General features: G+C 37.3%; 1 protein-coding gene across 1 annotated transcript in view; it reads right to left on the bottom strand.

Moving 5' to 3' along the window:
* LOC148946646 (type I phosphatidylinositol 4,5-bisphosphate 4-phosphatase-A) overlaps positions 1-16,805 on the bottom strand; it is a 41,020-nt gene that overhangs the window by 12,075 nt on the left and 12,140 nt on the right. The window contains exons 3-5 of the mRNA XM_089097072.1: positions 10,658-10,879; positions 7,931-7,980; positions 5,235-5,325 (exon numbers count right to left, since the gene is read on the bottom strand). Of these exons, the coding sequence (XP_088953198.1) occupies positions 5,235-5,325; positions 7,931-7,980; positions 10,658-10,879 (363 nt within the window). The remainder of the gene's footprint in view (positions 1-5,234; positions 5,326-7,930; positions 7,981-10,657; positions 10,880-16,805) is intronic.

Here is a 16,805-nt window from a genome sequence, read left to right as displayed (position 1 = left end):
GGATGCTTCATCCTGCGTGAGTGAAACACATTGGTTTCGATTGTGCAGGAAGCTTGCAGTCATTCTCACAAGAAACTGTCGAGCACCCATTTCTTTAGCTCGGTTAATAGCTATCAGGTGTTGGATGCTGTCAAACGCCTTTACTATATCGCTGAGAAGGATTTCTGCGTATGTCTCTTCCTTCTCGAGATGTTTCATCAGATCGTCAAGAAGACATACAAGATAGTGGGTGGTAGTGGGCATAGAGGGTCTAAATTAGCTTCAATATCTCTATATAAATATTCACAAATAAAGCTTTCAAACACTTTGGAAAGGCACGGGGTTTTTGAAATCGGGCGCAAATCGTTAGGTGAGAGGAGTTTTTTTATTTTAGGAATGGGAGTTATATAGGCTGTCTTGAAGCAATCCGGGAATGTACCATCTATTAGACACTGATTGAAACAGGCAGCCAAAACAGGACTAAGCTATTCAGAGCAATGAGCTATCAACTCAATAGGAATTTCTAGAGGGTAATTACTCTTCCTGAGGTCTAGGCGTTTGAGCTTCTCGCATACTTCATGGGGGCGAATGATCGGAATTTGTTCAATGGGTCCATTTTCAGGTAGCTCGTCAAGAGGTGGGTGTGTGCGACAAATATTCGAAAAATGTGTGTTGATTATATCAGCGCTCAGAGGTTCACCATCAGAGCCGTAGATTGTCAGCTGCTTTCGAGTCCGTCCCATAATCTCCTGGACCTTTTGGTGGAATCTAGAGGGGTTAGACTTCCAAAGCTTGTTAACCACTTGAACACCAAATTCCTTTTTAGATTTCTTTATTTTGAGACATATGACATTGCGCATTTTTTTAGCCTCATCTTGATATCCCAACTTATAGAGCTCATTTCTAGATTTGATTAGATCCTTAATCTCTTAAGTCACCTACAGCCCATATTGTGACTTGACTAGGATTGTCTTTTCGGGAAATATTACATTATATTCACGTAAAAGCTGAGCAGTGAACTCTTGCATCATATTGGTGCCGTTCCTCATAGTAAGGACTTTCGACCAGTTTTTCCGAGCTAGCCACTCTCGTTAAATCTGGAGTTGTTCTTGAGTTTGCGGGCAGTACTTCACCCCTGACTGGGATCTGTCAGGGGGTTCTCTGCTAGGCTTCCATATTACAGTAAGGTCGTCACTCATACCAATAGCGGGGAGAGTGTAGGGGGGATTATAGAACTCCTCAATATTGGTAAAGATAAGGTCTAGTACTTTTTCCTCGCGTGTTGGGACTTCAACAACTAGCGTAAGTGAGAGTGAACTTGAGAGTCAACTAGCCTTTAAATCATTAAAGTCGCCCAGGATCTGAATGGCAGCGTATGGGTATTGGGATCTTATGTAGTCAACCGAATACCGTAGGTAGAGTACGAGTTCCTTTCGGAACGATGCTCTTGGCGGGTAGTAGACTATACCAAAAATGATTGACGATACTTCTTTTGGTAAGTATCGGGGCCTTGTCCAAAGCCACAGAACTTCGTGCTCAGGTTTCCTAGGGATAGGTATATTTAGGGCTCGATTCGGAATCGCAGACTTGCAAAGAAAACCAACTCCGCCACCATGACTCACAATGGCCCCGTCCTTATTTAATGTTGGGAGTAGATACACATCGTACCCGGAAATAACCGTGCATGTGTCAGACGCGGACCAAGTTTAGCACAAGCAAGCCACTTCAATGTCATTTTGTATGAGGGTGGTTTCCAGCTCTTCAACTTTATTCAAAAGAGAGCGGACGTTTGCGAGCAGGATTTTGGGAAATGAATACTTCTGCTTTGTGTGATTACAATCCTTTGTCGTACCGTGTAGAGTTCGGTGTCTTTGAGCATCCATTTGAGCTGAACGCTGAGTATACTTGGGGTTATATTTTAAGGTTGCAACAGGTGTTTTCACTTGTTGAAGGTGACCTTTTTGTTGATTGTAAGGTAGTGGGAGTTGTTCATGGATGGCGGCATAACACCAGATGGCGGAGCTGAAAGGGATATCTCGGCCCGCATAGCAAAAGTCTGGAGAGTCTTTAATAGTCTGAATAAAGCATTATGGGCCAGACGAGAAATCTCAACCAACACAACCGACAGAATCTATAGTTCAGCTGTTCAAGTAGTACTTCTGTATGCTTGCGAGACATGGCTCATCAAGACTGAGATTGCGAGAACTTAGGACGTGTTCGACCACCACTGCCTTCGCTACATCCTCCGCATTAAGAGATGGGACAGGATTTCCAATAGTGAAGTAAGGAGCCGCTGTGGCCAATCAGAAGAGCTATCGCTTATCATTAAAAGACGTCACCTGAAGCTCCTCGGCCACACATTGCGCCGCCCCGAAGGCACGATATGTCGAGACGTCCTTGTCTGCGAACCAGCCCCCTCCAGGAAACGTAAACCAGGAGGACAAAAGAAGAGCCTGTGGCAAAAATTCAAGGAGGACCTGGAACCGTGGGGAGGATTCAGGAGACACGGTCGGAGATGGGACAAATACTGGCTGAAGATCGCCAGAGAAGCTGCAGCCGACAGGTCCAAGTGGTCGTCGGAAGTCATCCCAAGATCCTTTGGTGCCGGTCAGGACAGTTCATCGTCTGGTTCCCGCCGAAAGTAAAGTAAGTAAAGTAGTGGGAGTTGTTCATGGAGTAAAGCTTGATTTATTGGTGGTGGGATTGAGCGGTGGAAATCAAGAATGGGCTGTGTTAGACTAGCGACTCGATGAGCTGTGGAAATCTGTTCCTCATTGGAAAATGGGGAGTAATAATTTGGTGTGCTGGCGGGATAGTTAGTATAATATCTGGTACGGGCTCGTATGGTATAGCTTGCCATCTTATTGGGGGTGCTGGTGGCCACGGTCTTCGGTCGGGGGGCGGGGGAGCTATAGGATGTATGCTGTTGTCTTTCCTCGGAGGTGTGAGTTTCAACTGCATTAAGGGACAATTCTCAGTAAACGATCTCCTGTTCTGATATCTTGTTTCCCAACTTCAGATTTTGCAGGGAACCCGTTTTTTGACTGCTTCAGGTGCGTTTTTATTGCCCCATGCAGGCGAAGTTTAGCTGGCAGGTGCACTTTTGGACAGTCATTCACGAAGCAAAGACCACAGAAGAACTTTCGGCAAGGTTCTCTGTGTACCAATATACACTGATCGTTGCCACATTTTCCCCTATAGAAATCTGTGCAGATGTGTAGAAAGGGACAATCCACACTGTTTCGGCAAATTCCCCGGAGGTGGAAACGGCATACTAAGGGTTCTTTGATTTGTTCCTTTGGATTTTGGCTTGGGACCCAATCCTTTGGATTGGGACAATCCACACTGTTTCGGCAAATTCTCCGGAGGTGGAAACAGCATACTAAGGGTTCTTTGATTTGTTTCTTTGGATTTTGGCTCAATTCATCTTGATCAGGAGAGATTTAGGTACTTTTGTTTAGCTGTTTAGGCATATGGCAGGGACGTTGATAGCAGTTAGTACACGTGAACGAAAAGTACCGGCCCGACAGCTTCTGCAGAGCCAGTACTAGGTCTGCATCTATTGCGGCGCATGCACCGTGCCGCCATCTTTTGCATGAATGGCATTCAAAGGAGGGGCTTCCCCCAGCTGGTATGTCACAGGTGATGCACCTAGAGAGATCAGGGATTAGCAACGATTCGGATGGAGGCAAGCTTAAGCCTAAGGCAGGTAAGTCATTACTGTTCTGCGTTTTTCTAGCCTTATTTACTTCTTCTGCTATTACTTCAGGAGCGGGTGTTATTGGTGGTTGTGAAACTGGTTCAAGTTCGGGTTTTTCACTATCACCGCGGTTCATAATGGCAAGAGTAAAATACGAGGGCATAGTGATTACAATAGGACTTTCGGCCGACTTGGAGAGAATACTACCTGCTTGGGGGCGGAGAAGCCCACTAGATCCCGCTGAATTGGGAATGGAAGTAGTCATCTTAGTCGGTTTTCCGGTCACTTTCGGAGACGCAACGGCAGCAGCATTTTTTGGTTTGCATAGAGGGCAAAGGTATGTTTTCTTTAGTTCTGGAGAGTATTTAACTTTACCGCATGTGAAATGAAACCACTTGTTGCACTTAGTGCATGTTACGCCACCGGTCTTGCTGGTTACATTGGCGGAGCAGATTCCACATGTATCTTTAGTCATGGCCAATTCTGGCACAATACACAGGAACAGGGGAAGTGTCGGGACCCGCTCACCTATTCCCCTAATTCAAAGGTAATTTAATACCGGCGGGTACGTACGGCGCTTGCGGCGGGTACCCTCCCCTCTTCTGCCTATTGCCTGGTATATCCCGCCAGAAAGCTGCACAAACAACTGCTCTTAATATATGTATTTCGTGTTAAGCGCGGCCAAATAAAACGCGGCTCTCAGGAAGAGTCCGGCTTGATTCGACTTCGTAATCCGTGGTCGGCTAATAACAAAATACAGCTCACAGAGAAAACGCAGCACGAAGAAATCGCCGTTCTCAATGTTTATCTAATATGAAGGAAAGGATACCTGATGTAGATTTGTCAAGACGTGAATTGGTTGAATTTATTTCAATAGGAATTATTTGTGACGTCACTAGTGAATTTCTTCAAGTAATCTTCACTCCTGGTTATATATATCACTTATATGGATTAAAATACAAAGTCTAAGAGTTTTTTTTTTTTTTTTTTTTTTTTTTTAATTACCTTAAATTACCTTAAATCGCACTTGCTAGCGATAGGACGAATCCTGTGTCAGGTAGGATAATTTTTACTTCCAACTTTCTGCAACTTCTATCCACTTAAAACTCTTATTAAAGAAGGGAGATCCACTGAAGCAACTTCACTTGCTTAGCTTGATGGCTTTTCTCCAATATTGTCACTCTTGAATGCTTACTCAAATTATAATCCTTTGTTCACTGAATTAATGATTTTCAAAATAATGGCTGAAGGTCAAGATGCGACTATAATCCTTTACCATTTATTAGCGATCGGTTCAATCAAAATACCTTAACTTATCTTAACTCTAAGATAGATAGTATTCTACCTGCCATCCATGAGGAACAGATAAAATGGAAATTCCTTAAAATAGCGTTATTTGATGTCTGATTTACTATCATCTAATTGCGGGATAGATAATAGTTAAAATAAGTAGCTCTAAACTAAGGAAAAACAACTACAATTCAGTGCTAACCTGCCTTGCAACAACGGATAAAAATGAAAATAAACCGAGGAAAAATAGTTTTTTTCACTTTACCGTAACTCCAATTCCAATAGCCAAGAATGTGGCAGTAAGAATCAAGAAGATTATTCCACGACTTCTAGCAAACTCTCTTCCAACAGAAGAACTAGAAAAAAGAGGATAAACAGAATATAAGTACTATAGATAAAAAACCAAAAACGTATAAACTGAAAAAAAAAAAAATGTTGAACCCAAATCATAGATGAATTCTTCAACGAAAAATATTGATTGTTAAGTAAGACCCGGTACGAATAAAAAACTATCGGTACAATTGTTTTATGTTACGGAAACTGTAGGAACATTTGTTCGAAGAAGGCCGCAGCCACACAGGTCATTTACATATTAAATGGGAAAAAATTGAAGGACATCACAAAACCCCCAATAATTTCGGGAGGGAGAAGGGTCATGGGTTCAGGAAGCCCCAGCTTCCACAAAAAAATCAAATAAATGAAAAGAGTAAGTTAAAATTACCTCAAGTAAAACCTCTGGAAGAACATATGTCGTCATGAGCCTGGATGCGGCTTGAACATGCAACAACTACAACTGAGATAGTAATTTTTACATATTTACGTTTTTGGAGATCCATTTAAATAATTTTACGTTTATAATAATAAACGTAAATATAACGTATTATAATAATAATAAACGTAAATAAACGTATTATAATAATAATTTTACGTTAAATAATAAACGTAATTTTACGTTTTTGGAAATCCGTTTAAATAATTGAATTCTAAAATGCATTATGCCAACTTATTTTCGAACATCCAAAATGGTATTGTATGTCATTTGAAATTTTGAGCAACAAAAACGACAAGAAAAGTTTTGCTACATACTATTTTTGTGTCTTCCAGAATTTTGGACATGCATTTGACTAATCCCGCGTTCAATATGTAATTAATTTTAATTACAAATCGAATAAGCGCAATTATTATACTCAACGTTGAACGTTGTTTGGACAGCAAAATCAATTTTACGAGAGTAAATTGAGTTGAAAGAAACGGTCAAAGTCTAATGGTCTAAAAAAACTTTCACTTAAATATCTTTCAGCTCCATAGCACCTTTCAGAGAAAAGTTCTACCAGCTTATTCAGCTCTGACGCAAAAGAAGCAAATAATTAATTTAAAAGGTTTAATAGCCACTATTGAAATCAATTTAATAATCTTAATTGTGTATTAAACGCCAAAATTGACAGAAATCAATTGAAATAAACCTATTGAACGAGGGCAAAGGGCATTCTAAAATGGGCTACTACAAATAAATATCTGGAAACTCAATGTGGTATTATATATATTTAATTTTAAGATACTTGATAATAATTAAAATTACTTTTGTTTAAATTGGCCTAGAGGACTCATTTGTTTTAGGTTCAAGGGAACTTTTTTTCTTTTTTCAACAGGTAACACACACTACACATAACATAAAAAGGTCAAATATTTTAAATTATACTAGAGCTGGCACTTACAATTTTAAAGTTGCAAGAAAAAGAGTTTAGCGGGATGCTATTATAAATTCTACATTTGACAGAAATTCATTTGAACAAGTGAAATCTAACATGCACTACTATTCCTATACACAATTTTTCTTTCACTCTTTTAGTTATCCGCTCGTATGCTTTTTTAATCACTCCTCATATATAAAAAAAATGTTAAAGATAAGATAAGAAAACGACAAAATAAGGAAAATAATTAGGTAAAGATTTTTCTATTGGTCATCAATTTAAGATAATTCATCCAGGTTATCAAAAGGGAGTATCTGCAAGCATGGAAAAATGAAAAGAAAATCTTCTCAAATACACCAAATTAGAGGCTAATTGAAAAAGTATATGTTTTGTGAGCAATTCCGAACAACATCTACAAGTATTTCTTGGATTTCAACTGAAATAGGGGTTTTAGACGATATCTTTGTAACTGAATTTTTCGGATTTCACTATTTTACACAGCTTGAAATGGAAGAAACCTTAACTAAAATTGTCTCAAAATATTCCAGGCGAGGTGCGTATGCGTGGACTACGATATAAAAAAAGAAAAACAAAGGCTTCCTAGTGTACTTAGTCATATCAATCTACAAAGGAAGCCATACAACTCTAAGACTTCAGACATACTTCAAATATTATAATACCTAGTATTTCAGACAGCTTTTACGATTAAGATGTTTTAATTATAGCGTATCTTTCACTTTGTTTCTGAATATTTATTGATTCCTGCCATTGTTTTTTTTTTTTTTTTTTTTTTTTTTTTGTAATGCACTCTATCAAATTTTCTTCTACAAGTCCATTAAAGTTCCATGATTCATCAGCTTCTTTAGTTACACCAAGTATCTTCCAGAGACAATTTAAAGAAAAAAACAACATTCGTCATGCTCCAAAAGCAAATCTTCCTAAATAAAAGAGTACGATATACATATACATACTATCCATATATATACATATATATATATACATATATATATATATATATATATATATATATATATATATATATATATATATATATATATATATATATATATATATATATATATATATATATATATATATATATATATACATATATATATATATATATATATATATATATATATATATATATTATCGGAAAACATCGTTTTTCATCCAGTCCTTTGCCAAATAACTTGAATTTCTAGATAAGAATACAGATAGAGCGAACATATCTTAAATAAATTAGAGAATGTAACTATAGGAAACTTACACCTTTTTGCAATGTGGACATCTAGCAAGCGAATTGTTCAGTGTATTGAACTAAAACAGAAACAAAATAAGTCAGAATAGATTGCAATGGCACCAAAAAATTATAAATAATAAACTAAGGAAAAAACACAATACACACACACATATATATATATAAAAACCATACCAGAGGACAGAGTTTGGCTCTGGGAAGCAAATTTTTAGACATAAAAACGGCGTCCAGTGTCTCCTCCCCCTCTCCGGTTGAAAATTCCTCCCGCGGAAATGCAATCCACCCACACTGATTAACACAGTAAAAATCTTTTTGCACAACTTTTTAGATTTCATTATATTGACATTCACTGAATGTTTTCCAAGTAAATTGGTGAACTGGTCCGCCCGAATTACACATTATCTTGCTATGATCACTCTCAAAGTTCAATTGACCTGTTCTGTCAGACTAGAAGTACCAAGTTCAATTGACTCCAAAGGTTAATAAAACTGCAGAATGTATTCTCACGTTTAAGAAACAACAATAGTAATAACAATCGATGTAGTTAAGATTTTGATTGAAATCATTCGGGAAACAAAATATACGAGCAGTTGGACATTCAAACGCTAACAAGCTTTGTAAAAACAGTAATATAGTCTTTCGAGAATTGTTATCTATAGCACCCTCTATTCAATGTACCAGCAACCAAGGCCGTATACGAGGGAATGTGGGGGGGGGAAGAGATTTGAACCCCCCCCCCGCCCAAAAAAAAGAATATTTCTCTGACTCGTAAAAACGTAACCAAAATGAATATAAAATTTTTTAAGGCATTTTTTGAAATTTTCTTGTAAGCCCTTCCCCCGGATAATATCCTTTTACACCCCCACTGAAAAAAATCCTGCATACGGCCCTTCTAGCAACTAAGATAATAAAATAAAATAATTGGGTTAAGGGGTTCGAACCTCCCCCCCAAAAAAAAATATTTGTTTTAAGCATCTTAAGAAGTTTTTCTTGTAAACCCTTCCCCTTGAAAAAATCCTTTTGTAACCCCCCAGCCCACCCCACCCCCCGAAAAAAATCCTGTATACGGCCCTGCTAGCAACCAAAATAATTGGAAAGCATCTTGGAGTCACCAAATAAGGGTTAGAGGAGTAAACCATAAATACATTATGGATCACTGAACAGAAAGATCACTCAACGGACAAATATTTGAGTATAAAGGATATTTCAAAGGTAAAGGGATACACACAAAGTCACAATTCTCAGTGGTTCCAGTTGTATATTTCTTTACTGTTAAGAGTATCCCGTGTTTCCAAACATTAATTCAATTCATTAATTCGCTTGGTTTGAATAATATTGTCTTTATTAAAAGCAATAAAAAAAAACTTCTTAGCAGCTATCATGGTCTATGGGTAAAATCATCTATTAATTACCGAAGGCTCTTATGTTCAAATCCCCCCAAAGACAAGGTTTTCTTACATTGCCCTCTTCTTACAACTATGACAATTTATGTAAGTCATTACACAATTGTTTTTGGGGAGGCTGGGGGAAAACTAATTCCAAAATATAGTGAGAAACAGGTCACTTACATAATGTTGCTGGACTTGCGCTGGTATGTGACTATATCAGCTTTATGTTAGGGGCTGATGGGTGATAAATGCTTGTTTAAGGTTATCAAATAGTATCTATGTTGCAACAATAGTCTATTGTACAATATTTTTAGGTAATTTGATTCAAACCAAGGGAAATAATCCCCAGATACTCACTTCCAGATAGAACTAAGACGTAGCCCATTAGTGTGTCAAGCATGTGTTTATCGCACATCTAATAACTATATACAACCATTGTGGCCATTTTTAACCATAACGGCCAGAACAATCCTTTTACTTCCCCCGTACTCGTCAGATTTGGCCCCCTGTAAATTTTATTTATTCTAAAATAAAATAAAAATGAATGGGCACCATTTTCAAACTTTAAAGAGGTCATTAAAGAATAATTTTTGCAAATTCTTTTAAGGCTGGAAAAGGCGAAAGAAGAAGCGCATTATGGCTCAAGGTGTAATATTCAAGCATATGATTATATTTTTTCCGATAAATAATTTTCAAGTCTTAGTTCACAAAATTTATTATCTCACCTAAATTAAAAATAAAGTACCAAAAAAATACAACATTTAAGCGCATATAACTCTATTATCATCTATTGAGCTTCGTATAGCTTAAACTCAAACTCTTGTGTAAAAACACACATAAAGCGCATATATATATATATATATATATATATATATATATATATATATATATATATATATATATATATATATATATATATATATATATATATATATATATATATATATATATATTTTCCTCAAGGACGTATGTTCTATTTTTCTCACCCCTCCATCAACCAAGATGTTTGGTCTCTCGTCGGCCTTATTTTTGCTATTGTCATTTTTTTTTAAATATTGTGTGTTTTAAAATATAATACATGAGGGGCGAGGAGGTTGTCAAGAAGCCAATTATCATGCGTTCAATTATTGTTCCTTCTCGTTTAGAACCCTAGTAATCAAGAGAATGTAACCCCTTCTCCACTAAAAAAAAATTCATGGCTAAAGTACCGACCCATTTTATACTTATAAAACGATTAGGATATTACCAGCTATCCAAGGACAGAAATAACAACAATTAAACAATGATCATTATTTATTATTAACTTCTTGAACCAAACAAAACTTAAGTAAAACGAAAGATTACAAACCAGAAATGTTTGCATGCAGTGGCCACACGAGACGCGGCACATGCCAGGCATCGATGGCAAACTATTTGAACCACTGGGTCCAGCAGGAGTTGGGGCAAGGTTAATAATTCTTTTGCAATTAGGCCGGGGACAAGCAATCCTTAAAGAAGATGCCTTACATATCAGGAGACAGTTGCAGGGACAACGCACATATTTTCTACCGGGTGGTGCATTTCTGATTGGCTAAAAAATAACAAACGATTTGTTACACTAGGCTGAATATATTCATCACCAATAACACATAAAGAAATGCGACAATAACACACATAAACACTTTAAATAAAATTAAATCAAAACGCTTATAATAAAATTAAATCAAGTTCAATACGAGGATGGTATATTAGAATCCATTAACTCTTTAGGCATAGTCAGGCACGGTCAAAACTTTTGGGTAGGGATTATCTAAGAAGATGTCTTCTAATGAGAATACTGAGGAAACTTCCAACGAGAATATTTTTAATAACATCAATTCTCGGTGTTGGCATTCCCATAGTCCCTATGGCAAGGCCGTACTAAGCGGAGAAATTTTGAATCATAAATTGTAAGGTATTGAAGAGGGGGGGAGCCCCCTCATACCATAAATGACGTAATCGAAGAAATATCGGTTCTTTGAACAACTTATCAGAGACGACATTATTTTCCAAATATGGGTTCTGGTGGTACCAATTTTAATCGTAAAGAGTAAGATATTGAGGAGGGGGCTTCCCCTTTCCCCATATACGTAATAATTTTTGTTCGTTATAAGTTTTGATATTGCTCTGATTTTTTTTTTCTGTTCGTTTGTAAAATAATGCCGGGAAATCCGTGTCAAGGATTTAAGCAGTTTAGTAGCACCAATCCTACACCAAGTCCAAAGCAAAGAACCCAAAAGTATATGGCTATATTAAAGCATGTGCTCACGGGCCAAAGGCCCATACACATACTTAAGCCAAGCGAAAATACGAAGTCAACCAAGGGCGCTAAAGGGCAAATTCCTGGAAAACACATCTCTTTCGCTTGTATATATTTGTCTACGCCTTTATCGTCCAAGTTAAATTATTTTGAAGAGAAAAAAAATAAGAAGTTTGTATTTCTTAGTGACCCTGAAGTCAAAAGGAGCCTCCTAGAGAGATCATATATGTATAGAGGTAACTATTAAAAAATGAATGGATGGGGCTGTGTTCGATTGGCAACTACAACCTGTCCCATAGATTTATAAAATACCATTTGTTGTACTTCTATTTACAAATAAAATAATAAGAAGAAGTGCCCCTCTAGTTTTCGAAAAATATATTTGCCCCCATCCCCTCTATATTTCCATGAATTGGCGCTCCTGCATGCGTTCACTTTATGAAGAAGATGAATTTAAAATAAACTAGTATTAATATTTGGGTCTCAGCTACGATTCCCTAAAGTAGTGGTTCTCAAACTGATTTAGACACTGTACCCCTTTTTACCCACAAAATATTTTAGGTACCCGTTCTCAGTTGCCGGTATTAAGTAAACTATAGCTAAAACATAAACAGAAGTGCCAGTTCTAGAGTTAAAGGGTTGTTTTATTTTCTAGTTGGCCGGCCACGTACCCCCTACAAATTTGTTCGGACCCCCAAGGGGTACGCTTACCACAGTTTGAGAACCACTGTCCTAAGGTATCAAAGTAACTATTTATTTCAAGAAGTTTTTGATTTATAAAATAAAGAAAAACAGTGAAATGTACAAGTTGTTTTAGCGCTGTGTTTAGATAAAACTTCAAATGGCAGAAAGTGCAAAAAAAAAAAAAAAAAGCAGAAGAAATTGCTCTTTGTTTTGGAGTCAAAATGCTTGGAGTACAGCTGCATGCTTTCTTGCTATTTTTATTGAGATTGACCTTTTTGGTCAACCATCTAGTGCTAAACGGAAAGCAGGTCGTCCTCGGTTGGGTTGGGAGGATGTCGTAAGGACAGATTGATGGGAAATGGTAACTTTCAGGGAGGGTGTGAAGAGGGAGGCTTTGAATAGATTGGGATGGAGGTGGAGTGTGCGCAGCTTTGTTGGCCTTATGTGGATTGGTGCTATGGTGAGTTGTTTATAGTGGTAGCTTTCTGTTTATTTTTTTCTTTTTATTCATTATTAGTGAAATACTGAGACCAAAAACTGAGAATAGCTGAAAAAGCCTAAAACACTTAAACAATTAGTTTTTGCACACTTCAAATTTGGGAGGAGCCATTAACCAGTGTGCAAGATTTACCGGTAAGTTTCGAAACTTATTCTTACCAAATAAGTTACTGGTAACTTGTAAGTTATCGCAAGTTACCGCATAAGTAGTAAGTTTCAAATACTCATGAATTTAAAAGAAAATATTCTCTATTCTCTGACAGATTGATAGGAAAAAATATTATTTTTGCATCATTTTATTTGTTTATTTCCTACTCATTTACATCATTTTATTTGTTCAATTGCTATGTCTGACAGATCATCTTCCAACAGACTATCTCCACTATCACGTGGCAGTGAACTATTGAGAGAAAGACATGATGGCAGTGTGAACATCCCTTCCAACCTTTCTTTTCGATTTCCAGGTATTTTTGAAGCTGCACGGCGATGCTCATTTTTTTTTTTTGTATTGAGTGAGTGACGGACCATTAGAATTTTGTTCGCTGTTTCATGCTTGATGTGGTTTCTGCGGTGGGTCTGTGCCCATCCATAACCTAACCAGAGTCTGTCGCACGAAGCTACAGTAACACAAGTTGTTGAGATTTTTACAGCCACTCCCGTAAGCACCAACTCCACAAATAACCAGCCCACCAACAAGCTACCGATTCGACAGCTTTTGCATTCTCAAAGTACAATGATTTGGAAAACGGGCCACTTTTGAAGATGTAGCAACAGAGTTCTGTGTTTAAGAACCCAACAAAGTCAGCTTCAGATCTTTAGTTAAATGAATCACCATTCTTCCGAAATTGGTAGGAAAATTTGGCAAGCTCATTGATGCGACTTACTGCATCCGTTAACTCATCCTGTGTCAGTGAGTTTACACCAAAAAGCAGATCAAGTAGAGTAGTGCAGCCTGGGCGGGATCATATGCAAATATCCTCCTATTTTCTAGGTACTTGCGGATTTTCCTTTCCTCGGCCTTTGAGACTGACAAAAAACCCACGACTCTTTCCTGAATGGCATAGATCGGTAGAACGGGAGTATTTTTTTATTAATAGGCCTTACTATCCGCATTATAGCCGGATATATAATTCACTGATTATTTATTCTATAGTTCAAGATAGCCAGTCAGAAAATTCGAGTCAAAAGTCAAAAACTCTCCAAATTAAATTGACCTCTGCTATGAATGTCTTATTTATTCAGACTGACTGACTCATCGTGTATCCCCCCCCCCATTTTTTTTTTGCTCAAGCAGATAATGACAAAGAGATAGTCCGACTGAGGAATATCAGCACAAGCTCAAAGGGGTATGACTCATGCATTGAATCTTATGAATAAAATTTTTTACAATAGATTTTTGTGAAGTGGTAGCTCTCTTAGGGATAGATTTGTTTTAATTGAGAACATTTTTGTTCATCAAAAACTTTAACTTGCCACTTATGAACCAAGAATGATATTTGCATAAGCTCAAAGGGTATGACTCATGCATTGAATCTGATGAATGAAATTTTTTTTATGATAGATTTTAGTGAAGTGGCAGCTCTCTTAGGGATGGATGTGTTTCAATTGAGAACAATTTTGTTCATTAAAAACTTAAACTTACCATTACAGGGTAAGTTGCCCAGTAGCTTACCGTGAGGTAACTTACGTCTTGCACACTACCATTAACTAAAGTGATGGCTATGACAACTCGTAGGGACAATAAAGAAATTTTTAGCCGAACTGTTAGCACTGTAAATTTTTAAACAAATATATTTCAGGCATGGACATAAGGAGGAGGAGAAAAGGCACCACCCTAAAAAACACAATACTACTACTACTACTAACAACTCATCGCAGCATCAAGCCGCCTGAAGCCAACAAAGATACGCACGTTCCTCCTTCACTCCAATCTATTCAAAGCCTCCCTTTTTACAACCTCTCAGGAAGTTCCAATTTCCTTTAAATCTTTCTTTATGACGTCCTCCCCCCCCAGACGGGGATGACCTGCTTTCCGTTTAGCCCTAAATGGTTGGCCGAAAAGAACAATCTTCGGCAATCTGTCATCCTTCATCCGCACAACATGTCCTAACCACCTCAACCTTTCTTTCATTATAGACCTAGAAAGCGGTATTGAACCATATTTTTCGTATAGCCTATTGTTTGAAATACGGTCAGTCAGACGGGTACCCAGAACAATCCTTAAGCAATTTCTCTGGAAAACATCTAGCAAATCTTCATCCGCTTTTCGAAGCGTCCATGCTTCAGAGCCATATTTTACCACTGTCATCACTGTAGCTTCTAAGATTCTAATCTTGGTTTGCAGAACCATCTTCCTATTCTTCCAGACTTTTTTTAACTGTAAAAAAACACTCTGAGCCTTGGCTATTCTATTTTTAACATCTTCACTGCTCCCACCATCTTTACTAATAATACTTCTAAGGTAAGTGAAACTGCTCACCTGATCAATTTTTTTATTACCCAGCGTCACCTCTTCATCTTCACTTATTCCTAGCCTTAGTGACTTAGTCTTCCTAACATTAATTTTCAAACCAATACTAGCACCCTGAACTCGCAAAACCTCTAAAACTTCGTTCGTTTTGCTCACACTTTCATCTAGGATGCTTAAATCATCAGCATAATTTAAGTCCAGGAGACTTTTCCCACTCCATTTGATTCTATGGTCTCCCATTGCCTTTCCTGTGCTCCTTAAGACAAAGTCTATTAAAATAATCCATATAAAGGGGGATAGAACACAACCCTGCTTAACTCCTGATTTAATACAAAACCAGCTGCTAACCTCATTTCCTACCTTAATCGCAGCAGTGTTATTCTCGTACATAGCACTAATCGCTTTAATGTATTTGTCTGGTATACCATACAAGGATAAAACCTTTAGTAAAGCTCTTCTATCAACAGAATCAAACGCTTGCTCATAATCTATAAAACTGAGGACCAAAGGTGTTTGAAAACTTAGGCACTTCTCAATTATTAACCTAAGAGTGAAAATTTGGTCAAAACATCCTCTACCTTTTCTAAAACCGCACTGCTCTTCTCTTAAAACTTTGTCTACGGCATCTCTCAGTCTAAAAAGTATCATATTACTAAGCAATTTGCTACCTACAGAGACCAGACTAATGCCTCGATAATTACCACACTCACTTTTATCACTTTTCTTATAAAATGGCTTAATTAAGGTTTTCCTAAAATCGTTAGGCACTTCCCCTTTTTCAAAAATCATATTCATAATCTCCAGTAACTTATTTCTAACCTCAGAGCCACCATATTTAAGAAACTCATTTACCACCCTATCAGCACCTGGAGCCTTATTATTTTTTAATCCTTTTAGTAATGTTGCTAATTCCTCCTCACAAAACAAATCTTCCTTCACATCCAAGGTATCACAAACTTTTTCATTTTCCTCTATATTTTTTCCTGCAACTCTATCTCGGTTAAGCAAGTTCTCAAAATGTTTGGCCCATCTCGCTTTAGCTTTTTCCTTATCGCTAATTGCCACCCCATTCCTATCTTTAACTGGGACAAGTCCGGATTGACTACTACCTCTCAATTTGTTAATGCGCCAGTACAATATTTTACTATTATGCCATCTAGCTGCATCCTCTAAATCCTCGGCAATTTTATCCATGGCCTCCCCTTCACACCTCCTTAGTTCATATTTCAATGCTTTCTCCACTTTCCTTACATTTTTTTTGTTTTCATGCGATCTATCACTCAGATAATTCTTGTACGAATCATTTCTCCTTTCTATTAAAGATAAATCTTTTTCACTAGTATTCTTAGCTGCACTCCTATCTTTTTTCCCTAGGACACCTTTCGCAATTTAAAAAATTTATTTTTCTAAAATTATTTTAACCATCTTCCACATTATCAAGTTTTAAACTCTCAAGTTTAGTATTAAACTGTTCCAGGAAATTCTCTCTCAAATTCTCATCCTGGAGTCTACTAACATCATAACTTCCCGGGAGATAGTTACCCTTCTGATATTTCAGCTTTAAAT

The sequence above is a fragment of the Artemia sp. Qi Xiang Cuo genome, chromosome 11 (assembly GCF_049724085.1).
Source record: "Artemia sp. Qi Xiang Cuo chromosome 11, ASM4972408v1, whole genome shotgun sequence".
In the NCBI taxonomy this organism is placed as follows: domain Eukaryota; kingdom Metazoa; phylum Arthropoda; class Branchiopoda; order Anostraca; family Artemiidae; genus Artemia; species Artemia sp. Qi Xiang Cuo.
Note: the sequence above shows the minus strand (reverse complement) of the source record. Positions and strands in the feature narration are given on the sequence as shown.